This window comes from Acanthopagrus latus, chromosome 7 (assembly GCF_904848185.1).
Source record: "Acanthopagrus latus isolate v.2019 chromosome 7, fAcaLat1.1, whole genome shotgun sequence".
Lineage (NCBI taxonomy): Eukaryota > Metazoa > Chordata > Actinopteri > Spariformes > Sparidae > Acanthopagrus > Acanthopagrus latus.
In genome coordinates this window covers 9,471,148-9,497,688 of record NC_051045.1, presented here as the reverse complement: position 1 = coordinate 9,497,688, position 26,541 = coordinate 9,471,148, and the positions used below count along the sequence as shown (strand labels likewise).

The 26,541-nt window shown below is 44.3% G+C and overlaps 1 protein-coding gene across 3 annotated transcripts in view; it reads right to left on the bottom strand.

Moving 5' to 3' along the window:
- LOC119022641 (IQ motif and SEC7 domain-containing protein 1-like) overlaps nucleotides 1-26,541 on the bottom strand; it is a 101,104-nt gene that overhangs the window by 57,630 nt on the left and 16,933 nt on the right. For 2 of the 3 annotated variants that reach the window (XM_037103751.1, XM_037103744.1), the window contains exons 2-3: nucleotides 24,284-24,313; nucleotides 15,396-15,503 (exon numbers count right to left, since the gene is read on the bottom strand). In XM_037103751.1, coding sequence (XP_036959646.1) covers nucleotides 15,396-15,503; nucleotides 24,284-24,313 — 138 coding nt within the window. The remainder of the gene's footprint in view (nucleotides 1-15,395; nucleotides 15,504-24,283; nucleotides 24,314-26,541) is intronic. The other variant, XM_037103745.1, reaches the window with a different exon arrangement.

The window sequence follows — 26,541 nt, the reverse complement described above, 5'->3', positions numbered from 1 at the left end:
ATAAACACAGAGAAGCATCTGCGTACGCCTCTCTCCACCCTCTGATCTGCTCTGAGTAGTACGGTCCTCAGCAGGGCCACAGGATTGGCTCCTTGGTCTCCATAGAAACAGGAGGATGTGTCAGAGGTAGGACTCATTATCATGCCTTCTCTCCCCTCCCTCCCATTTTGTTTTTCACTCCCTCCCTTCTCTCCTTCTCTCTATTTTGCCATTACTCTTCTTCTCACATACTTGCACCCCTTCCCCTCCCTCTCCATCTCTTTCCCTTCTGGAATCAATGCACTTTTTTTCCTTTTTTTTCTTGTCTTTAAAAACAGATGAGGCTTTCTAATGACTCTAGTGAGGAATGGTGCAAACAGGTAAAGGTATTGCGAAGCCCCGGGTTGATGATGTTTGCGGTACAAAAAGACGGATGAGATAATTAAAGGAAGTACAAAAAAAGAAAAGTGATATGCAGGAAAACCAGGAGTTGTGTTCCTAGACTTTATAGTGTCAGGAACACGAAGTTGGTGAAGCAGAAACTGTGTGGCTTGCACAGAGATTGCATCATGAACAAGCGATGCTAAAACCAGGAAGGGAGTGTGAAATATTAAGCAGAACTAAGGCAACATTACTGAAGAGTCCATCTTGATTCCGCTGGTGAATGGAAGTTTTTGACCACAAAATGGGTCAAAATGAGCACCAACTCGAGTTGAAGTCACATGTCCACATTAGTTGGTACTGTTGTCGACACCTTTGCCAGGTAACAGCATCCAAAGCGGCATGGTAGGCAGGGCAGTGGGGTGTCTATGGAGACAAGCTCTCATCAGGACTTTATACAGCCACACACACACACACACACACACACACACACACACACACAAGCAGTGGAGACATAGAAACCCTGTACTGATGGCTCACAGTCTCCAGGGGAGGATGCCTTTCATCCCGGACAGACTCGATGGCACACAAAGGGCTGTCGATGTATCGAGTGTTAGTGCCGAGGTAACTAGTGCTGTCAGACCTTTGTCTTTTTGTTAATTAACTTGTGTAGTGGCTAATTGTAGATGTGCATCATCTCGCTGCAATTACACCGCCCGTGTAGGTTCTAATTATCAAGCACGAGTGTTGATCCCTCCAGCAGTGACATGCGCCCGTCTTCACAGAGCCGTCAGTGTGTGCACACACTTGTCTGTGTGTTTGTGTTCACCTGCTGAGCGCCGAGTGGAAACCCTGTAAACACTTCTGACCAACGCTACATGTCCACATATCCACAGCAGGATTGTTCTACTGCGCAGATTGCCATCAAGTTTAATGTCTGCTAACGCTCCCTTTCCCTTTCCATTTTGGGCACTCAACGAGTTTTGCTTTCACGCCGCCCTCAGGCCATCATATCTGCTTTACGCACAATATGCCTCTCAATGTGGAGCCCGCCAATACACCTACTGAGCCAGATCATGGTGGAAAGAATGACCCTCATTTTAAAAATCACAATACCTTCTTTTAGGTTGAGGTTTTTAGCCCTTTTACACAATGATCTATGGTTTAAGGGTAACTCCAACAACTTTACACATTAAAGCTTGTTTACAGGTCTTGATGAGTACTACTGCATAGGACAGAAAAGTAATTTAAAGCATGTTGTGGCTCTATTGAAAGCTGCATGTAATCTGATACACTGCCTCCAATATAATGTCAATCAGTGTTTATGTTGTATTGTGGGTAACACAGGAGAAGAATGCATAGAATAAAAAAAGCCGACCGTTTGTTTCTATACTCTCCAACAGTGTTTTAGGACTGCAAGACATTACCCACAATGCAACATAGCCAATGATTGACATCAGAAATTATAGACTCAGCTTCCTCTGGAGCCACAAAAGTTTCCATACGACTGTTTTCACATATGTCGCTGTCATCCCAAGACCTGTAAACACAGTTTAACGAGTAAAAATGGTGGAGTTACCCTTTAAATCACTGACATTTTCTATCAACATTATCCACTGCTGGGTGTACGTTGGGTGTCAGCCTTTGACAAGCAGGTCTTTAGAACTGTTCCCCCTACTCATTCCTCAGCAGGACCACTGTATAGAGCACAGAGACACTTCATTAGCGAGGTGTTCCAGTAAAACTCAGTTGTGTGTACGTGTGTGTGCATGTGAGCGTGTGTGTGAGCACACATGGCGAAAGGTTGTGGAGGAGGGGGGCTCCGGCAGGGGAAACGGTGAGCTCCATTCTCATCCACACCGAGTGTGTATCTACACACCCCGAGCTGAGTGTTAGTAGTCAGGGCACACGCGCCCAGACGGAGGGGCAGAGCGGCGAGCAGGATGCTCTTTCAAATTGACAAATAACCTTAAATTCATGGTTTCAGTGACACACTTTACAGCACAAGAGCGCAGGCTGTAATGCACACACACATGCGTGCACACACACACACTCACATTCAGAACAAAAACACAAGCACACATACAGGAGAACATGTGAGAGACTAAAGTTAGTGTTGAAATTGAATTTTCTCCGGCGTGGCCCTGCACACATCAAGACATTACGCTATGTGGCCTTTAAGATGTAGATACACTGCATATGTTTGCCTTCTTGTGCCAACCCCTCTGCTCTCCGCTGTCACCATATGGCCCCTTCTAATCCAGCTGGCCTCGGTGCACGATGTGGAGCTGCTGGACTATAGCAGTCGTGTTGAGTGCAGGACTGTTTGCTCAAGGCTTTTTCCAGCACGGCAGCGCACAGAGCACAGACACGCTTCTTACATGTGCACATGACGAACACACTGCAGAGGCTTTCACTGTCACAGGAAACGCATACTGATGAGTTCCATCCTAATTGCCTCGTGTCTGTCCTCCCGGAGAACGAGCCAACCGGAGATCTCACAGAGTGAGCGGACAGTCGCTAAACGTATGGAAACCAGTCTGATGGTGTATGTTTTACTGTAACTGGATCCACATTAGCTTTCACATTGAGACATCGCTAGTGTTCCTGGTGTCTGTATAAAATACAACAACAACAGGAACAGAGAATTTAAACAACACGCGGCATTGGTAAAACAACAACAAAGGCAGAACAAGACAAATACAAAGATCAGAAAATGAACGAAATGAAAAAGAGAGACAACAGCAGCTTGAAAACAATGGCAACACAAAAGAAAACCAAAACAGCAAAACCAAACCATCATCTACGTGACGTGATCCGCTTCTGTTTCCTCTGACTTTGAGGAGGAAACGCAAATTTGTGTGTCAGTGAGGAGAATATTTCAGGCCGAGGAAGCTCTACAAAGAACAGCTCTCACTGTAAGGTTTGTTTCGGTTTGATAACCGGCGCTCCCTTGACACGCATCATACGTCTGATAAAAACCAGTGAGTGCCACTTTTTCACAAAAGGACAAAAGGATACGCATGCTGCATGAATGACAGAAGACCATATCTTTATACACTGTTAGCCATGAAAAGTGTTTGCGAATCTGACACAGATTAGGATGGAATGTGAGGATCCTTAAGATGTTTTCTCTACAGCAGGGTCACTCGCAAAAGATGGAACGCGTTCGGAACATTTCCTTGAAATTGCAAGGCCATTTTCTTGTCATGGGAACAGTGTGATCCGTCTAATCGGACCAATCAAACCAAGACGGTACATTATCTAATCAGAACACCCAGTGGAGTGACATTAGCATTTCCAAACACAGTACATGCAGTTTTTGCAGTGTTGCACTAATGGTCCACAAATGTTAGTGAAGTAAAAAACAAGGAGGCATATGAAGATTGGCACTCGTTTACTCTGGTGTCTTTTCTTGCATTTTATAGACTAAACAACAAATCGGTTCACAAAATAAGGAATCTGCAGGCTGATCAATAATGAAAAAGTGATCTATGTGGTATATAATCCGACAAAGAAAGGAGACAAACAAAACTCAAGAGTTTCTGCGCTGGAATAGAGAATCACAGACTTTCCTGACATCGCTTGTTTTCTGGCGGAATTGGCTGTCAGTCTCTGCTGAGTCGCCACGGCTGATATATAGACAGATAGCAGAGATATAAAAGTGCCGCAGATCACAAGAAAAAGCACATTCTGTACACTTAAACTTCTTCTCCACACTTTATCCCCGTCAAAGTGCATTCTGTTTGTCCTCTTCTCATGGTGATTTGCTTCCGTGGATCTTATCGAGCTTGAACAAGAAACGGTGTGTTCTTTGCGCAGTGTTTTTGTGTTTCCTCTTTACGTAGGAACAACAGTGCTGGTGGGACCGTCTGTGCCTAATAGTAGAAAACATTATTCAGCCCTCAGCTGAGCCGCTCTGCAGGGGTCCCGTCCTCTCTCTCGAGACTCCAGCCCACTTCAAATTCAAACACTGGGAGGAGAGAGAGAGAGAGAGTGACAAGCCGAGAGGCAGGTAGGAGAGAAGAGACGTTCATCACAGCACTGAGAGCTGCAGACCACAAGATGGCAGTGCATCACCTCCGCATCAGCCTGATGTCATCAACGCCATTACCGATGTTTTGACAACGCGTCCCTCGGGTGAGGAAAGTGGGAAAAAAACACATGCTGTATGCTTAATTCAGCAACGTTAATCAAACATGGGCGGCGTCAAGTAACTATTGTCAGGGAGGAGAAAGACGCCACTGCACTAAGTATTAATCATACTGCTAATGTGCTTTACCACAACATGTTTCAGCTGACAGAAAACACCAGAGCCCGTGTCAGCCACAGTTATTTCAGCCTTGTTATGCTTAGTTTTCAGGAAGCTGCTCTGATTGAAACTATAACGGAAAACAACTTTTCTCACCACCACCAATTAGCATTAACAGCTGGAAAAGCTGAACGCCCACCGGGACAGGACCCGACCCCTCTGCCCCTCTGCCAGAGACGAGGGGTGAGAGGTTCAGTGTCCCTCCCGTTTTGTTTTTCCTCCATGTAACAACACAGCGCAGCCTCTCTGTAGCTCGCTGGCAGAGGGCACAGCGCTGTGCACAGGCTCCTTCTGTCACCGACTTGGCCTCGAGCCCGAGGACATCAGAGGCAGAAGACAGACGAGGTTCTCATCGCGGGCCAAACAAATAAAGAGCTGTCTCTGTCCGGGACGGTGAAGCAGAGACAGAGTCGGCCTTGACCCCTCGGACCTGCGCTGAGGCTCTTTGCTTGCCGCCGTAGAAGTTTCGATGGCGCGATAAGCAGTGACGCTGACGTGAAGCTGTAGCAGCACCACTGACACACATCTAATAAAGAAGCACTCAGACTCTGTACTTCAGTGATTCCCAACATAGGGGTCAGGCCCGGTCAAAAGGTCAAGATGAAGTGTTGATTAAAAAAGTTGTTGAAAAGAAGAAATACAAAGTTCTGCTACACAAATTAGTATTCATTTTGCGGACTTTTCTTTAACCTTTGTTGTTTTTGTTATTCTTCTCAGTCTCAATCAGCTACTCAAAGCCATTCACACATCCACTCAAGCACAGAAGGAACATCCATTAGAAGCAATTTGAGGTTCAGTATTTTGCCCAAGGACACTTAAGCCCTGAGCCTGAGTCAGGGAGTCGAACCACAGCTCATTTTTCATTTAATGCCCCAACTAAAAGCTGAGTTTTCTTAATTTTTCATTTTTATTGGTTGTTTGGGTGTTTTATAAGGGGACGTTGTGACATCCCCAGCCTTGATTTTGGCCATTTTAAGCTTTCTTTCTTCACCCTAACCAAGTTGCTTTTTTACCTAAACCTAACCAGACCATCAGCACAGCACTGTCACAAGGCTGCACTGAAAATTAGACCAAAAAGAAACATTAACTTGGAAAGTAAAGAATAGTCAATAGTCTTATATCCACTCCTAAAACAACAGTTTGTCATGGTATATGTTGTCTATCATGGCTGTCTTGGTGAGAGAGATAATTCTAGCCAGCAGCAAATAGCAGCTGATAAAACTGGCCAGCCGATGTATGTCAGGCTCTAGTATTTTCCAATTTACGGCATGTGAGCCTTCAGTCAGCCTTCAAATAAAGAGGTGATTTAGTATTTATTATGCCCTCTATATGCAATATCGCACGTACAAAGGCACATTGAGGAGCTACTCCAGGGCTCCTTGATCAGGTTTATCTGCTTTTGCACGTCTCATTTGTGCTTATTATTGCACGACCCATTCTATTTTCACGATCTCGGTCTAATCCCTCCGTCGTCTGCACTTTCCGCTGCTCACCCGCAGCAGCCACGCACACACACAAAGAGGTCATACAGTCAGCAGCAGCGGCATCTTGTTAATATGTCATCACACCTGTGTCGACAAGATCCCTCTCTTTTTCTGAGAGAGAGGCGGAGCTGGAGAGGCAGCTGAGAACAGGCGATCGTGCTCTCCAGTCTTATTTCCTGGGGAATAGTGTGCTACTCCCTGCCTCTGTCACCTTATCCCTCCCTGCGATTGCGAGCAGCGATACAGAACAGTGGAATTGCAAATGCCACCAATCAGACTGGTGGATAGATCTGAAACACTCAGCGGCCCCCGTGCTTGATATTACAGAGGCACAGAGGTGATGAACAGATAAGCCATGTGCGAGAGTTGTGGCGTATCACTAATCTCTCACTATATCTACTTTACCGGTGGAAGTGACAGTGTGTAATAGAGAGAGAGAGAGAAAAGCACTGGTTGAGAGAAAAAAAAAAAAAGGACGCTCCAGCATGTTTACACTGGGGCTCGAGGCACATCGGCTGCGCTTGAATCTTCCATAACAACTTTCAAAATCACACTGTCACACATGATTTTTCCCTCGCTACGGACACCTGGGTGTCTTTTCATTACCGCTGAAGAGCTGCATTTACCTCAGGCACGTTGCACAAAACACAAACTCCAGCCCTACGGCGATGGAGCACAAAAAAAAAAACAAAAAAAAAAAAACGCACGCATTTTGTTATAATTAAGCTGCTTCTTCATGCGTGCAGGGTGCAGACTACAAGAGGTTTTTTTTTTTTTTACCGCCCATCTGATGAAAGAAAATACTTGTGATTAATATTAAACAAGTGCGCTACGTCTTTCACTGTCACCATAACGTTGAAAATGTCATGACCAATTACTGAGACGGCCTGCAGGCTGACACGTGATTCAGGAGGGTTAAGGTTGAAGCTACAGAGTGAAGGTAGTTTTATGCTTCCACACCGATTCAGATCAGAGTTATGCAAAGAGAGCCATGGGTCGGGTAGCGTCTTCACAAACCGAAGTCCTTGAACAAGTGTGCAGTGCATTTTTCTGAATCAATTTACTGAATTGATTATAAAACATTGTTGCAATTAATAGTTTGTCCTTCAACTAATTGATGAACCGAATTGTTCATCCAGCACTACCTGAGTGTATTACAATTTTATCCATCTAGAAGCAAAAACATTGTGAATTACAAAGACATTCAGTGAAGTGCAGAGGTCCAGCAGTCATTTTTGCACTGAAATTAGCCCATTTACGCAGGTAGTTGACCCGTTCGTCATCACAGACGCACTGGAAGGACAGTAGGGCATGAGTCTTGATAATATTCTGAATTACAAACATGTTTGTTTTTTGGTTTTTTTTGCCTGGAGCTGCACAAACAATAGTAACTTTTTCAGTATCTTCAACTTCAGTCTCCCTCTGAAACTTGGCGTCGAATGAGCAATGTTCAAGCGCCGCGCAGCGACAGAGATGGATGGAAAGATATAAACAAGCCAACAGCCTTTAACTTAAATAAGCGTGGTCACCTGGGCGTTGTGTTCACATCACAGCCGAGCTGAGCCTGAGGCAACAAATACCCACGACTGCTGCAGAATCAACTGACCCAGGAGGAAATCCCGATTGTACACATGAGCATTGCGCGAAAAAGTCGGATGTGAGCGGACGTACGCGAGTCTTTTGCCCGGTGTGATAGATACCAGCTACCAAACTACTTTTCATCAAGGTCCACGCGACAAAAATATGGAAAACGCCCAATTTCGCAATGTTTAAGAAAGTGAGGATGCATTCCTTTTATCTGGAGCCACGGCAAAAGTCAACGGGGTCTGCTCTGTTCTGGGCCGAGACTCATCCTCCATCCAAGTTTTGTGGAAATTCGTTCTGTAGTTTTTGTGTAATCCTGCCTGACAAACCAAAAAACCAACCAACACACACACGGACACGAGTGAAAACACGACTTCCTTGGTGGAACTAATCATTCCAAAGATATCGATTTAAAGTCAGTCAGTTCTACTGCCTGGGAAAAAAAAGGGAAAGAAGCTGCATGTTTTAAATCTGTAAACAGACATTTTGCAGTGAATCATGACTGAATATCAGATGGTGCAGCATCAATTTAGATCTATCCAATCTTTAAATAGCACAGGGCCTCGAATTTCATATGAAACGCAGCCAACACTGTCACAGATGAATGCTGGCCAGCCTTTATTGTATTGTGTCACAATCCCTCAAAACTGTTTATGTGTGGCGTGGCCTCTGAAAAAACAATGAAAGCACAGACACACACGAAACAGCAACGCATGCAAACACACACATTGGGAACATTTCTCTCTCTCTGGGCCAAAAAAGGCTCAACCGAGTGAAGTGAAAGGCACACGGCACAAAGAGCCTCACATTCTCCTCTGTTGCCGAGACTCAAAGCAACTTATCATAAGCCACATGGCCGTTCTGCAGTCCAGAATCAAAACTGTGTGTTTTCCAGTGATCGCGCCTCGCAGCGCAGCGCGGAGCCTGTAATTAACTCTTAGAGAATGTGATGACGAAACAGGAGCCGGGGAAACTTCAAAGACGGCCCAGAGCTTTCTCCCCAGAGTTCAAACAACGCGATGGAAGTGGGCCTTCTGTTTCATACGTCTATTAAATCGTTGTGCAGTTGTGATTTCCCATCTGGCGAAATCAAAACTTTACAATACTCACAGCAGTAAATAAAAAGGGCCAATAAAGAGAGAATTCATACAACTGGCTGGATTTTATGGGAGGCGGAAGGCACTTTCATTAGAGCCTCTCTCTTTTTTTTTTTTTTTTTTAAACCGACACTAACTCCTGCACACAAACGACTGCTCCTTCATTTACAGAGGACTGTTTGCTGCCACGTACAATAAATGTTTACTGTGTCGTTAAGCCCTTTTTCCCAAATGACCTCAGATATTGTCAAGGCTTTACAGAGGAGGGGAACACAGCCAGTGGAATACACAGAACAAAACCGATTCAGCGCAGGGTTCATGAACCAATATGGAAATGCTTTTCCATTTTCTACAGCACGTGTCACCTGTATTCACCCCTGCGGCTACGTCGCAGCCTCATGAGCTGCCCTCCTGCCTCCAACTGTCGCTAAATGGCACACTGGCTGTTTCCAGTGGGCAGGCTGGGGGTCTGTGAGCCCGCCAAGACAGGCAGGCCATTCTCATGGAATCAATAGGCTCTGCAGTGGTATTATTAGAGAGCCTGGAGATAATCACAGGTTCTCTTCTGAAATAGTCATTCACGATAATGAATATCATTAAGCATCTGAATTATTTAGACTTGAAATGGAGCTCCTGGTTCGGCTCTGCCCTAACGGTCAGAATGTTGAATCAGAGCCCAGAACACAAATAAACGGAGCAGGGCGATATTAGCGGCTTTATGGCCTTTTGGTACTACCCCGGGGGCTTTAAGAGAGGGTTATAAACGACTTGCAGGAAGATTTACACTTACCCATGACTGCCTAGCCTTACCTTTATCTCCTGTAAAGCTCCTACTTGTATCTATTAATCAAGTTAGATGTGTTTTCCTAATTGAGAAGAAAGAAAAGAGAGCAGTACAGAAAGATAAACAGAGCCAGAGAGGGGGGGATACAGAGAGGCAGATGTTTTTTTTTTTTTGATTGGTGGGAAAAAGAAGGAATCAAAAGAGAGGCGTGAAGTAAGGAAAAAGGAATAGGAGAACATCTCTGGTATTTAAAAAGCTTTCAGTCAGCCTTGAGCTGGGCTCCATGGGTGCAGAGAGGTCTTAACTCTGGACAGGACTGAACTAGAAGGCAGCTGCAGGCAGTGAATACAGCAGCTACTGCAGAGGCAAAAACCCCATTCAGATAAAAACACGCTCCCCCCCCCCCCCCCTTCATGTGGCTTCTTCATAGCACCAAGGAGCTGCCACAAATAGAGGAAGTTGTTTTTCCTCTATTGATGAGGCCATCTATATTCCCACATCAGATCTGGTCATATACTCTATGACACTGCTGCTTTTGTAACACTTCCTTTCAAGTTGCAGCCACATGCCTTCAGATAAATTCAGATTATTTTCCACTCAGCAGACCGTACAGAGCAATTATCCTGTCGCACAATAAGCTGCAGTCCCGCGTCCCCATTGGCCGGGGCCGACTGCTCCACTTTCACTCTCTCAACCTGACACGAGCGCACTTCCTGCTCTCACCTCTCGCTGCCGCAGAGCACTCTAAAATCAGCAGTCGTGGCAAGACAATGCGAGCGGGAGAAAATGTAACAGTCAAAAGACAAAAAGGAGCGGGGATATTTCCACGGCGGCTTCTTACTTTTATAACGGACCCCCCACACGGAAGGTAATGGAGCAGGACAGGGGGAAGTAACTGGGACTGGAAGAGAAGGAGGGATTCGAAAGGAAAAAGAAATTGACAGCACTCATGGGTAATGTTGACATTGTGTCCGGTAGGTTTGGCATAGAGCCTGAAAAGAAGACAGTTGGGCGGCTCTAAAGCTCACCGCGCCTGTCACAGCAAACACAACTGAAGCTGTCTGCAACCTGGATTCATGAATTTCATCCCATTTTTGTCCCCTTTCTTTTCGCGCGGTATAACAGATATTACACTCGTATCGGCAGCTGAGCCACTCTTGTACCCGACGGCAACTATTAAAAAATCCATTTCATAAAGTCCAGTCGCTTATAGTACTTCTCCTTCTTTCATTCAATTAATTCACTTTTAACTTTTAGCTCTTTTACGCTTTAGTTGCTAGGATTTCTCCCCCTCTGGGTCTCAGGGTCCAACCGAGCCGGAGAGCAGCGAGTCAGGACTGGAAAGACGCTGAGCACCCTGAGGAACATGGCCCGTTAATGTGATGCGGGCTGCTCTGATAGAGGTCAGGTAATCAACCGCTTCCGTTCAGGTTCAGATATTCTAATATGCTGGACGCATCGGCGCACGTGCTGCATCCTGGTCATTTTACTGGGTGGAGATAACAGTGTGTGGTCATGTGTAAAAACCTTGGAGTCACATTAACAGAAACACTTCCCTCTCCAAGGTGCTGAATCCTGCCAGCCAATGGAATTTAGTCCAGACTTTCATTTCCATCTGAACCAAGGGTAAAATTAAGCAGAGGCAAATACAGATATGTAATTTGGTTAGTTAATGAAATGCTCATTCTTTTTTTTTATAACTGTTTAATCAAGCAACTGGAATGGCTCTCATTAGAGCACAAAGCTCTACCGAGGCCAAACAGTCCCCTTTAATTCAATCAAGCCTAATACAACTCGAAACTCAACGGCCCTGTATCATACTAAAGCTAAACTGCCCATAACTTTACTACAATTCAAACTAACCAAAATCTGTTGCAGCAAACCACTGGGACAACAAAACAAACCGACCAACCGCCAAACGGACACATGTAGAAAACATGACCTCCCTGGCAGAGGTTGAAAAATAAGGTTTTCTTGCTTTTATGTGTATTTCAAATTAAAGGTCTGTTGTGTAGGATATAGTGCCATCTAGTGATGCTCCTCATGCTCCTCTTCCAAGCATGTAAGACGACCAATTGTGGCTGCTGAAATATTTTGAACACACAAAAAGTCCCTCAGCAGAAACCAGTGTTTGGTTTGTCTGTCCCGGGCTACTGTAGAAAATGGCGGCTCCGTGCATGAGAGGCTACTCCATCTGCAGTTCATTCTAAGGCAGCAGCTTTAAATATCTCTGTGTTTTGGACGGCTGGTTGTAGAAAAACTCATTTAAAAAAGACATCACATTCAGCGGCTGCAACTCGTGCTGGACACTCTTCTCTGTTATCTCTGATATTTCTGTTTACATATAACTATTAATTGAGGAAAAAACAATAGACAGATTAACTTAGAATGAAAATAATCATTAATTGAAGCCCTAAATGAAGCTTATCTTTCTTGCGCAATCACTGGAAGCTGTTAATTAAGTACTTCTTAAAGGGACACTGTAAACTAATCAGTGCACTGGAGTCTTCTGCTTTAACAAAGCCTAATGGACCAAAAAACTTAGCAAAAAAAAAAGAAGGAAACTTGGCTCCTTATTCCTTGCCTTCTTCTGCAATAATTATGCGTTTTCAACAGAACCATGACCAGCAAAAAACCACCGTCTGTGCATTCTGTCCTCTTTATTACATGAAACAAACTCTGCAAAGACACAACTATACATTTCCCTTTGTGCTCCAAGCATTAGGATGCTCTGGCTATCACACTCTGGAGGCACTGAAGTGAGCACAATCAATTTGAACAGTTTGTGGGCTCATTGTTGTAGTTCTGGCTAATTTACTCTACACTCCTTCTGCCGCTCGTCTTAGCAGACTTCGAGGCAGAATTACCATAAACAGTATCATCGTACATCTGCATCATTATTTAACCAAATTGACTCAATATGCACGTTCAGGCACAGGGGATAAGCTATCACATCTGTGCCTGTGTGGCTCTTTGGCTAATCAAATGTTGCCTCTGCATGTAATTGCTTTGTTCCCAGTGCAGGAGGCAGAGAAAAGAGAGGTAGACGGCAAAAAAGAACAGATAGAGAGTAATATGAAAGGAATGCAAACACAGACAGAGAGGTAAAAAGAAAGTATCCTTTAAGAGCAACGATTCAAGTGAATCCCTGGGGTCGGCTGCGGTGATTACAGTCTAACAGCCGCTCTGCTTGCGCTGAACGGCTGTCCCTTGAGATCGCCCCCGACGCCGAGATTAAGCATGTTGAGGGAGGCCGGCCTCCGCGAGCAGCTCTGCCTCGACACCAAAGTTGCCCCATTAATTCCCATTACCTTCTTAAAAACTTTCCAAAGTTGGCAGGAATTAGTGAAACTTTTAGACGACGACAGCATCTAACAGATGTCTGAAAAGAACAGAGGCTAAAATCAGCTGAGCAGAGCAAGTCCCCCGTTTTTTTTTTTTTCTCTTTCGCGAGAGAACTTTCTGCCGACTAATGCCACAACTACAAACACTTTCTATAATTCAAAGTCTCCTCTAAAATTTTCCCAATATGCTCGCTCAAAAAACAACTAAAACGAGCGGAGTGATTCAGCAGACTGCGGGGCATGGCACAGCAGCTCACAAATGGCACGACAATTAATATTTCACTTCCTCGCTTGCTTCTAATGCCACGCAAACAGACGCCAGAAAATACAGCCACAAAACGGTTCATCGCCGCGTGAGAGCACCGCACGGCCCCGCTGCATGTTTCAGTGGAGAGTGATTACACAACATTTCTGTCACATTGTATTTTCATGTGAAAAATGTTGTTTTCTAGTGCCTCTCTGGTTTTACGGCGCATAAACACAGAGCCCGAACATCCTGGGTTCAAATCCGGCGCAGGATCTTCATCACTTTGTGTGAAAGGTGCGTCCTCTGTCCCACCAAAGGATCGAATGCGGAACACGACGCAAATCGGCAGTGACCAAGGCCTTTATCATAAACGTCTGCTTACTGTTTGATTTATGCCACGACTTTTCAGTTCTGTCGCCTATGAGTGAGAGTGTGTGATTCCGACCCTGAACAAGAGGGTTGAGGGCATGCGTGCAAAACAACATTCATTGTCATCCACACATAATAAAACTACCAAAAAAAAAAAAAAGGCGGCATAAATAGGACCATAGTCTTGCACAGCCAGACATATTTCCATATGCTTTGTCAGAGCCGTAGAACGGTCTGGCTGCACCAATTCTCATTCTGGTACTGGGGGAAAATAGCTCTCGCTGGCTTGTGTTTCTTTTAACCAATCGCATTCATCCCTGCAAAGCCCAGGATGCAACAATAGTGCCTCTGCAAAACTGTGTCAGTGACAACTTGTTTTGCATATTGTGAGGCAAGCCCACTGGTCGCCTAACATCGGAGAGCAATGGCAGGCTTATACTCACCAACAAAATATTCTCTAATATCCAAGACGCTTCCTTCCCAGCAAGGTTTGTGCGGAAATGATTAAGTGTGATACTGACAGTGCTCTTGGGAAATCACTTAAGTAACCAAGTATCGTAACTTAAGCACCGGCACCAACCGGGCTAGTGACATGATATTCCTGGCAGTCACGCTCATAGTTTACACCCATTGTATCATGGGAGCAAGTAATAATGTGGATACTTGTTTTAATATGTTGATTATTACCTCTGGGGAAACAGCATTAAAACAACCACCTGAAATTAACCTGCAAAGTCAAATGAAGATATCTGATGGGAGCACGTCCCCTGTGACACAGGACGGTCATCATTTGCTAATGAGAAGCTGATTGTTGTGATTCTGCGCGAGACGGGTGAGCCTAAACAGAAGCAAACAATGCTGCAGGGCTGAAGGGGGGGGGGGGGACAATCAACCTCAAATCACAGCCCTCCTCTCGTTTACAGTCATGATCCATTTAACCTATTAGCTTTCGGCTGCGCTTGAAAATTACTTACAGAGCAACAGTCACATGGGGACAATCGGAGAGAATGAGAGAGAGAGAGAGAGAGATTGAAATAGAACAGCAAAAAAGCACATCCTCATTTCTGCCACGTTATCAAGGTCTAAAAACAACCCACAGATATTCCTGCTCATCAGAAACTCCTTTTAAAAATAGAACGAAAAAAATAAAAATGTTCCCACTATGCATTGGGATTTATTTTTGGGCTGTGCACGAGCCAAAAGTGGGCTATGGATTAGGCGCACGTTGCTTTTTGATGATGAGGCACACAGCACTGCTGTAGGAGGCATCTTTGAAACTCTCTCCAGCCGTTTGAAGCCCCCCCCCCCAACCACCACCACCCCACCCCAAGTCTGTCCCACCGATGCGACTGACTGCTCTCATCTCTTTTGTGTTTTTTGAGGCTCTCTCAAGCTCCCCAGCTCAGCGCAGGCTAATGGGTGAGCAGCCAACGACAGCTCACATAAGCAGGGATCATATTTCATTAAGGGCTCAAACCTAATGATCTCTGGTGCATCTGGCCACTGGAGTTCATTATACGAAATCAGGAAAACAACAGCGCAGTGCTGAAACTGCTGTGTCATAAAAAAAGGGCTGATGAATGGAGAGCAGCTGCGAAGACTCCCAACATCAGAACGCAGCGAAGTTTGCAGACGTCAAGCTGTCACCACTGATGCATCCGCCACACAGAGGCTTATTACGGGGGCAGCCGTGATGACTTTTAGATTAACAAGGCTGGAGTAAGACAAGAAAAGGAACTGCTGGATGAACTGGCCCAGCACTCATGGGAGAAACATTAAGCACACCATCATTAAAAGACAACATCTTACTGTACCCAAAGGACGCCGACTTCCATTTGCGGCACGGGACGACTCTCCTGCGGCCTTCAGACACTAAAATCCCAGGATTCTCTATGACTTCCACAGGTAGGGAGGCATGTCTCCTGCGGAAGAAGAAACCGTATTAGGACAAAACACACTCCTCAGACTGTAGTCACAGAAGGGCAGATGTAAAACAAAACCTTTAAATGTCATGTGACTGCGCTGAATTATAATCATCCGCTTTTCCCTCGGAGGTTGCATCACTGGGAATACGTGACTCTGTGTATTTTCACGGATTATTTCGGGACGTTTTCTGCATCTGCACACATAGCCAACCAGGTACTATTCAATTCTGGATTTTATCTTCTTTCCAAGGAAGAACTGCATCAACTACACAACACAACACACAATATTACATATGTCATGTCAACAGTATTATTGCATGTCCTGCAGATCAAACAACAGGATGATTCAGACAAGCTTGGTGCATTTAAAGTATGTGAAATACTGATACTGTAGATAAGAAAAAGTATCATCGCTACTTTAATTAAATAAAGCTTATTCCATAAGTGAATAAAAAAAGGTGTTCTCAGAGTAAAATAAGGTCACAGAACACTTTCTGAAGCTAGAAAGGTGGCAGGGTCCGCCGAATAGAAATGAAGTGAAACAGTATGAAAATGTGTTGTCCATTAAGGTCAGTTTATTCAGTCTTTAAAATCAATCAATGTGGATCTTAAAATGTCCTACCCAAAACTACATAGTGCACCTTTAACAAGACAGATTTCCATAGCCTTTTATCAATTCAAATTCATTTTGTGAGACCTTCTTCACTAAGACCAAATTCAACATTGTAAAAGGATTTTCCAGGTAAATAGTATTTCCATTTACTGTTACGTTATACTTCTTAGCTATAACTAGCAGCCTGGCTACAACTAGAAGCCTGGCTACAACTAGCAGCCTGGCTACAACTAGAAGCCTGAGTATAACTAAGCAGTCTGGATATAATTAGTAGTCTGGCTATGACTAGCAACCTGGCTATAGCTAGCAGCCTGGCTAATGTCCAAAGGAAATAACTGAAAGAACATCGACCTAAAAATTCGATCTCAGTGCTATGAGTAAGGCAGAGCAAAATACTGGGTTGCATGAATAAGTCGGCAGGTTTTGTTACTGACTGATCTGGTGGAAAGAATGCTGCAGTTGAACCGCCTCAACCTCCACTAGTAAGGGGAAACATATCAACAGGGGAACAGACTCTGACACAACATCTGCACTCTCCATCCAGTCACTGCTTGTCCCGTCACTCATGTTTTACTAAGCAGCACAGTGAAAGCTAGGTCTATACACAGACAGTGTCATTTGAAAAAGTTGTTAATAGTAAATAATAGTAAAGAATAGCAAAATAGTCATCTGTTGCCAGTTCAAGTACAGTTGAAAACTGGAAGGTTCTTGGCACGAGCTCTGTCTACTTAAATAAAATCCCTTCGTTACTTCTGAAGAACTATCAGAATACTACGGTACACTTCGATTCGTCAAGTTGTTTATGTGTTCCCAAAAATAGTTATTTGTCTATTTTTGACTCTGAGCAGCAGCAGCAGCAGCCACAGAGACTGACATGGAAAAGAAACACGCTGTTTGAGAATTAGCTCACGAAATGTTGAAACATGCTGCAATTTAGGGAGAAAACGACTGATCAAAGACGTTAAAAGATTAACGACGGGTAGGTTTCTTTGTAGTGTATCAGTGCGACTTCACTGTGTGTGCTGTGGCTGCTGCAGTTCAGGCGGTGTTGTCCTCTGCTGATCGCTGCCCAGACCCTTCTCATCTCCTTCCACTGGATACCATTTCCACAGAGGCATCTCTCTCTTATCTTTTGTTTGTTAAGGTTTTCACCGAGCTTGGGCTGGTTGTCTCTGACAGGCCGGGCATATTCCTCAGGCTGTCAACCAGCAGTCAAACAGCAGTGGCCCCCCAATCTCCCTCAGGGGATGAGGTTCCTTTTTCTTCTATTTTTTCATCAAAATCAAAATGCCACAGCTGGCAGACTATCTAGCGGATAGTCTGCTGCCAATTCGATTGAGGCAAACTCTGCATGTACATACAGTTTATTAAATAACTGATAATTTTTCCAGACAAGGAAAACCATATTCCGAATGACACTATGAAGTATTAAACTCGTGCATTTTGTGCAAGCATTCATGGCAGAAAATAATACCAGCATCCTTCATTCTTTAACACAGCTCATACTTGGTCTCTGTGTGAAAAATGAGGCCCCGAGTATATCAATGGCTAATTGTGTCGTGGCTGCTGCCATTTGCTGCTGATTCGGTATAATGAATTATTAATCCCCAAAATGCTAATGCCTCTGCTCGGGCTGAGTTGAGAGCTGTGAAACTTGAATAAGTGCGAATATTCTTCCTGTCTTCCATTAGTTACTCTGATGATGCTTCAGAGTCCAACGGCCAGACCTTGTTTCAGATCTGTCACAGCAATAAATGCAGCACAGATGGTTCATAAAACAAACGGTAGCTCTTTCCCACCGTGGAGAGATGCTCTGCCACTTAAGAACGATGTCCTCCATTGTCTCGTCGCTGCGGTTTGTTTAACTCGTGGCGTTTTCAGAACAACGATTGCGACCTGGAATCCTGCTTGCTCAGTGGAAAGGGACTCGCGCAAGGACAAACGCGGCAGGCTCGTTTGTCCTGCACATCCGAGCTGAGCATTGCTCTCCATAGCAACAAGGAGACAGCGAAGGAGACGGGAAAAGACGATAGGTTTGTGTGATCCCTGCGGAGAGCGCCGGCTGAGGGCGAGAGACAGCACTAGACCGGCCCTGAACCACAGCGCTGTCACCTCTCATCCCCGTGGACAAATATCAGTTCAAACTGCCCTGACGCGTACTGTCACTGCATCGGAGGAGCGGCCCGCTCTTTTTAGGTTAGATTTCTGTGTGAATTAGGCACAGTCCAGTCCACTCATTGTTCTGCTTCGGAGACATGTCCTGCCTGAAGACAGAAAAACTGCAGCTCTGTGGCTATTTCAGCAAATGGCTCATCAGTTAGAGGCAGAAGAGGTAGCAGGGGAGTGCAGCATCTGAAAACTGTTAGTTAATTCCTCTGGTGACGTCTGCTTCGTAAATCACCCCACAGTTTTACGCTTAATGCAAAAACAAGTTGGCCCGAATGAGCACGTGAATAGACGAGAAGCACTTGGCTTACTGGTGTTATTATGAGACACACTTTGAGAGGGGTTGTTGACCTCCACAACAACAGCCCTAGCAAAAGCTTATTCTCCTCATTGTCATCTCTGCAATAACCGGGGACGGCTTTATTATCCATGCCTCTCTGTTTCCCCAACTCTCTGCGGAGAATTATAGGGAAATAAAAGCCGCAGACCCCACAGCGGCTTCCCAGAATACCTCCAGTCACTCACTATGCTGCAGCTCTCCGACAGGCCACTCTGGCATTTGTATGCATTGAACATATTCAGTAAAGACAGACGTCTCGCAGTCACGGATACGCCGAGGGCTGAGCGATACGGCCCTTAAATAATGTCTCCGTGCTGCATATTTTGCATTCAACACTGACAACATGACAATTGGTGCTTTGATAAAATAACCATCAGTAATGTGGCTATAATGACTAAGTGGGTAAAAGCAAGTGTTACCACAAGAGGAACAGTCTGGAATCTCTAAACTACAACGTACCCACGGCCCGGGCGATGACATTTTAGCAGTATGATTCATCGACGGCAATGATAAAAACAGTTTGATACAATTTGATGGGGAGTCAACAGAGAGGTACTCAGCTGCAACACCGCACGACAAAACAGCCCCATAACTTATAAATGATGACCTGTGCGCCTCGATATAGTGGCTCCATTCAAAATGAGGTCTGAGGGCTCCACCAAAAACAATACCAAATTTCAATTAGCCCCTCTGTTCTCAAACACCTGCCACCCATCATAATAAGCCGCTCAGGTAAACAGGCATAAATAACCAGAGCACAAATGGACTTTCAACATCAGGCTACAGCGCAGCTTTTATCCGGCACTCTCGCTGCAATCGCTGTGATAAAGTGTCGGACCACTTCCCCCACTGCGGGCTGCTGCCGTAGGCTGGGTTTATGAATGAGTGTCTTACAGGAGTGCGCGAGGGAGCCGGAGAACATCTCATCATCGGACGCTCACTGAACAACAATCCAATAAAAGCGGGTCACCGAGGCTGTTGAGCGCCCGCCTGCCTCTCTCACCCAGGTTCTAATCACATCTGAGTGAAGCCATCCATTCTGATTACAGAACAGCGGACCAATTAAACACAGCCATGTTGTTATTCCTCTCTCATTAGCCACAGAGTGTGTATGAGAATTACCCCCCCCCCGTCACCGACAGGGCCAATCTCTCACTCTCTCTCCACACACAAGCACAAACACACACACACACACACACACACACACACACACACACACACACACACACACACACACACACACACACACACACACACACACACAAACACACACTCAAACTTCTATCAAATCAGTGCACAGCAATCCTCCGGGAGCGCGTCTTATTTATTTATAGCGCCTGTGCCAAGTTCAGTGGCTTCTCCATTATTAATGATAATGAAACCTACCCGGCAATGTAACGCGCAAATTTTTTTAAACAGCCGGGCTCACTTGTGTCACGGCGTGGCATATTAACAGGGCGAGAGATGTAAGCGATTGTAAGTCTGCCGTGTGTTGTCAGCAGAGTGCTGTGCTGGCAGCGGTAGTTTGATTTTGAGCAGCGTTGAGCCCCAATATGAAAAAAAAAAGGGAACGCGGTGCCAAGATAAAAACCTGTGACTGCTCGAGAAATTCCCAGCAACGGTTACAGCGATTTGAGACTTGATACTGCCTCACTTTAAAGACATGCCACAGAATAATTACACCGAGATACTTATACTATATCCATTGGGAGAGCGTTAGAGGCAGCGGCATACAGTTCCACTGAGTGTCTATAGGGAGTAGTGTAGTGGAGCTCTGTCATATGGAAGCCAAGAAGGGACACAAATCATTTCTCGTTCATATACATACTGATAAAGATAAACTTATAACTTTGAAATTTTGGAATTTGAAAACCCTCTGTCTTGATTCATTAGGTTTGAAACACCCTCTTCTAAGTTTAACAAAGTCATGTGACATTTTGGAGCATGTAGCTCGAGCCCCCAGTGAGAGCGCCCGGCTTTGAACCCAACTCTTCTACGGTCAAACTGCGTAATTTCAAGATCACGTGATGCATCTGGGCCAAACAAATACTTTTTCCCATATGCCAACATTGTGAAAGAGGCAACTGTGACTGGAGCCATTCGGTCCAATAAAATGTGGTGGCAAATCTAAATTAGTCTAAATCATTTTATCCCCATCCATGTTAGGAGGGCACTAAGCGGGAAATCAGATGGCTCAGTCAGCGGATATCTCTAGCGCGCTACGCTACGCTACGCTACGGGCATTACATTTTCTAAAACAAACTTTTTCTTTCTCAGATCGTATGACTGAAATAACCTGATGAGCAGAAGTCTGATTGGCTCCTTTCAGTCTTGACTTTTTATCATCATCATTATTATTATTATTATTATTATTATTATTATTATTATTATTATTATTATTATTATTATTATTATTATTATTATTATTATTGTTGTTGTTATTATTATTATTATTGTTATTATTATTCGTTGGTAGCACGGACTGATTTTTTGTCATGTTACTGTCTGTTCTGTTATATGAGAAAAGTTCTTTCAGATAACGGACAATTTATAATTTGACATAATCAATTGACTTTTTCAACAAAAGCATGACAAGATGTTAGCAGCATTATTATAATAAGGTTTGTAGTGGTAACTGCAGTGCATTTATACAGATCTAATCCCCAGACTTCTCACTCTTATTGTGAACGTGTCAATCAAAAAATGTTCAGTCTTAATTGAAGTCTCCTGATTGAAATGCAGCTCAGCCTGCAGCCCAGGAAGACAAACTTATAAACTGTCCACGGAGTGAAAGAGAAAGAAAGGATGTTTCCCTCAGTATCAAAGTGTGTCGCTGCACATCACCATGTGCTTACAACATTCTCCCTTCAACCTGTCTTTGCTTTCATAATTGGAGTAGGAGCAGCATTCATTCATGTATGTGGGACAAGATGCACTTATCTCTTCATCTACAGTTTTTTTTTTGTTTGTTTTTTTTTTTATTTTCGGTTCATCCTGTTTTCAATGCTGCGTACGAATGCAGCTTTATAGTGGAACCACTTTTCTGATCTGCATTGAGACGTTAACAACATCTTCCACTTACTGTAGCATCTGGTCCTGTGGCTGTGGGTGTGCTTTAATATTCAGGCAAATTGAACATTGAATAGGCAGAGTCTTATTCAACACTTTTTTATGAAGCGTTTTGAAATTTGGTTAGTTTTGATGGATTCCCTCATTCACTTGTGAAGTCTTTTATCATTACTTTCTTTTTCTGTCCAATTACATATAATTCAATGAAACAGTCTTTCAGCATAAAACCTTGTGTGTCTTGTCCAAATGTACATGTGCAGCCTTGCTTACTACAGTATCACTGACTGCACCTGACATAGTGGGTGACGAGCCGCTCTCGATTGATTTTCAGGATCACTGCCACTGCATCTATTGCTTAAAGCCAAGCAGATGTCAGAAATCACTTTAATTCAGACATGTGACGCAAAAATGCGCCCGTAAGAGACGCACACGCACTGGAGGACTGAACCTCGGCTCGTACATTAGGACAATAACGATGCTGGCACGACGGCTTCTTACTAACGAGGAGAAGATTCCTGGGAACTGTGGCCAAATTCACAACCAAGCACGGCACGCAGGGCGCCGCTGCCATTTGGGAAGCTTCCAGCCACATCAAAGCATCGATTTGGTGAGATGGGATTGTTTGCCTCTGAAGCTCGTCCTCCATTTCTCCTGCTATGCTTTTAGATTTAAGCAGCAGCAGCGCTGGTTCAGACAGCGCCATATGGAGAAAGTTAATCTGATGATAACGAGAGGGCCTTCTTCTGATGTCTTACATACACACGGTAAGATGTGTGATGGAAAACTTCTTCCATATTCAGTGTTCATGGCGCTGGGCGTATGGAGATTATGTCAGATAATGAAAAAAAAAAATACTAGCTGTCAATTGATAAAATCTAGTGTTAGAATAATGACAACAAACAATTTCGAATCAATAAAGTTGCAACGATTAGGTGATTAGTGGAGTGATTAGTGGAGTGGTCCAGCTGAAAGAAAATTGGCCTCCAGCTGTTTGATAACCAATTCATTATTTGTTACAAGCCATACTGTCAAACATTCGCCGGTTCCAGCTTCTTAAATGTAAGGGTTCGCTGCTTTTCTTTGACACTCATTATAGTAAATGAAGAGTTGTTGGGTTTTTGGATGATTGGTTGGACAAAAGAAGCAATCTGGAGATGTCGCTTTGGATTTGGATGAGTATTCCAACTGCTGAATACCCACCGGTGTAAAAGCAGCACTCGCACACATCTTCAGGACACAGTCGACAACTTTCAATTTCACCAGCTGGTCCAGGCCAGACAAATATCCGCACCGAGAGCTGCAGAGTTAGACCGAACGCCTCGATGTGTGTGCACGGAGGACTAAATTCTCCAACGGGGGAAACAACAGCTAATGACTTTGGGTATTGAACACTGGCTTGTTTATTATTTCAGAAAATCCCTCTTTTGTCCACAAGCAATTTAACTGTAGGCAAAGTTTTGGAAGTGAAAAACAACTTTCTGAATCTTAAAATAACATCCATTCCACCATACAGATGTTTTGAGGGAGATTAATATTTGGCGAACCCACCTAGAAGAGTAAAACTAGAAGCATTAAACATTGATGACGTTTTTTTATTTTTATACAACTGATTTTAAACATAAAAATTTGATGTAACCCATTTTCTACTTGGATTTTTCATCCCCCCGTCTTTTGTACAGTGCTGTTGGTAAGAAAGCGACTGAGAAACTTCACATCTCCAACTCTTCCGTGCATGCACACACACACACACACACACACACACGCGCGCGCACACACACACATTTTCTGTTATGGTGCGGAGACAAAGACTGGCACACGTGTCCGGGCTGTGGCCCTCCGGATTTAGCTTGGAGTTTGTGATAGGACAGTCAGAGCAGAAGAGAAAGCGTACCGGGCAGCGCAGACAGCCGAGCACGTAAGGGAAGAACGGACTTGACCTGGAAAATTTTGTCTAAAACACAGGCTCCGTTACACTCCGTTCAACTCGTCTAGACACGGCCGGCTCCCTCAACACACAGCGCTACAGAGGCAGATGAAGGGGGCTGTTTGGATCCCACAGCGAGGCGTCCCTAAAGAGAGAGGCTGCAGATAAGAGCGTGTTTTCCAGTGAGACACTACATCCGAGCCATATTTCTCCACCGCGTTCACAGCAGTGATCGATTCACATTACAGTTCTAAATCAGTCCACATCTCCACTCCGTCAGCAGGGACCCATACAAAATCTCCAGCCACTAAAGTTCACAGAGCGAACAAGCTAACAGCTGAGGGATGTGACCTTGGACTGCACTTGACATAAAATCTCATCATTTCCTCCACTCCACTCCACTGTAATATCCACAAACACCAGCAACAGAAAGCTTATCGGGCCGACCTCGGTCCTTCAGACAGAGGGATGGCACCGTGACGTGACATTCAGCTTTACACGCCGATGTCAAAAACACTGACGCAGCACGCTGTCCTCACCAAAGCTTTTTATCAGTGCAAGGTGATCTTTCCCGCCAAAAAAGGCCACGGGATTTAGAAGTGTTTGCATTTTTAGAAAGATAATGCAAAAATGCAGGAGTACACTGTTGGAGTTTTGGAACATACCTGACCATTCTGGAAGAGTCAAATTCAGACCTGAAAGACAAGAAAAAACACTGGTTCACTGATTCTGTTGAGCAGGCTGAAACAAGAAGCTGCAGTACGTCTGTGATGCAGCTAAAGACATGAGCAGTAACAAAACGCCTCACCGACCGCCATCGCTTGATTCAGCATTTACATTGCAGCTGCCAAGTTTAGCTATTTGGCACCGGAGGGCGACACTCAGATCAATCTAATGTCCTAAGAAATGCTCACACTTCAATTCCAGCGACGACAACTTACTGCCGACGTGACATTCACAACATTAAAAGATGAAAATTCAACCGGGTGTTTTAAAAACGGCTCCTTATTGGGAACAGGGCATCTTGCTCTTGTAGAATGCAAAATACTTTTTGTTGTGTTGTGGTGCTGATTAAACACTTTGGTCTCTTTGGTCTCAAATATTATGACAGAAGAAATGTCACAGTAGGAAAATCACACGTGCAAATAAGAAAATGAATCATCAGTTTCAGTTTCTGGGTGCTGCTGTAGAGTTGCAGATTGAGAGGAGCTAGTTTCCAGCAGCCCATGTTCACTCATTTTCACCCTCGGTTGGATCAGTCAGTGCAAGAGAAGAACAAATTTACACATTCGTACACAGTACAAACAAATAAAGTCAACTGCAACTCCCAGGGTACATTGCGGCAAGAAAGACAGAATCCTAAAAAGTCTGTTATATACCCTGTGGGTGTCGGGTCGAAGCTAAAGATGAGAAAACAAATCAATTTTTTATTTATATATATCTATATATACACCGGGTCACGTCTGGATGAATGCATGGTGATGGAGTTTCTCCATAGCAATGACAAGCTCGGCCTCACGGTTATTGGAGTTTATGTCCGCCACGACCAAGGACGACTTCTCAGAAGAGTTTAGATAATTGAAATATCAGCCATAAAATAAACATATAGGGTCGTTATTGTTTACAGTTGAGTAAAATTGAGAATATCAGCTAAAAGAATTTAATTTAAACAAAAGAAAAATATTACTGGAACATGCTTTATTTCTCTCACTCTCGACTAGTCAAATATAGCAGCTCGGTCAGTAGCCTCAGTCTTTAAACTTTGTCGTCGAGTTATCAATAAAACCCCCATCAGGACTTTCAAAATAAGGCCTGCTGAAAACATTTCACATACATATTAGGATTTCTGGTTGGGTTTGGGCACCAAAACTACCTGTCAGGTTTACAAGAAGATCGTGCTTCAGGTTCCACTACATCACGCTAACTTTCTTACGTAATATAGCAATTCAATCTTGGATCTTGGTCACATTTAGGACACAAACTTCTCTTTTTATGGCCCGTCCAGCCACCCTCCAGCTCTTTGTCACTCTATACCACTGCACTGAGAGCAGACTTTCAGACCTGAAAGATTAGCAGCACAGGGGCACTGACCAGGCTGCTCTGTGCGATCTGTTGGGAGAGAGAATGGGCTGGTGGTTTCCAGAGGAGACAAGTCAAAACTGTGGGGGAGAAAAAAAAGGCACATTTTATTGCACAGATGTAATAAAGTGCTGATTTAATAGTGCTTGCTTTGACTCTCGTCTTTTTTAGATCAAACTTCAGGTACGTGGTAAACACATTACATCACTTTGACCCCAGTCGTGGCATCATGCATTTGCTGTTCGTACACTGTGTTCTACATTTCAGTCATGAAATTTCATTAGCAATACCCTGCAGTAAATGGCTCTCCAACGGCAAGACAAGTTCTCCTCACGTCACAGAAAATAAAATGTAGTCTGTTCTGCGAACCACAGCACTAAAGGGCAATAAAGCGACTGCATGCCTGTATGAGGGGCAGATTTACGAGCCCCCATGTTGCCTCTTTTCACTCTTCGCATGGAGAAAACAATGAGCTATTCATGGCGGAGCGACAGTGAAGTGACTGACTGTACCGTAAGGTGCTGTAGCTGCAAAGGTTTCTTCTGAGAAACTCTGCGCTGCTCAGAATATGTTCTGCCCAAAGAAAGACAGCGACCGCCTCTGCTGCACAACGCTCTGATTGACAGGTGATTTTTTTTTTTCCACCCTTCTTATCACTCTTCTGATACTTTAATTTCCTTTCTGCTTGTCGTGCCATGTTCGTACTTAAACATTTGCCTCTGATTTCCTGGTATATGATCAAAAGGACGTTAATGACTCCATAAAGCACTGGACAAACTTATTACCACTGGTGTTTTCATTACAGCAGAGCCCATTACGACCGTGCGAGCGAGGCCGAGGTGAG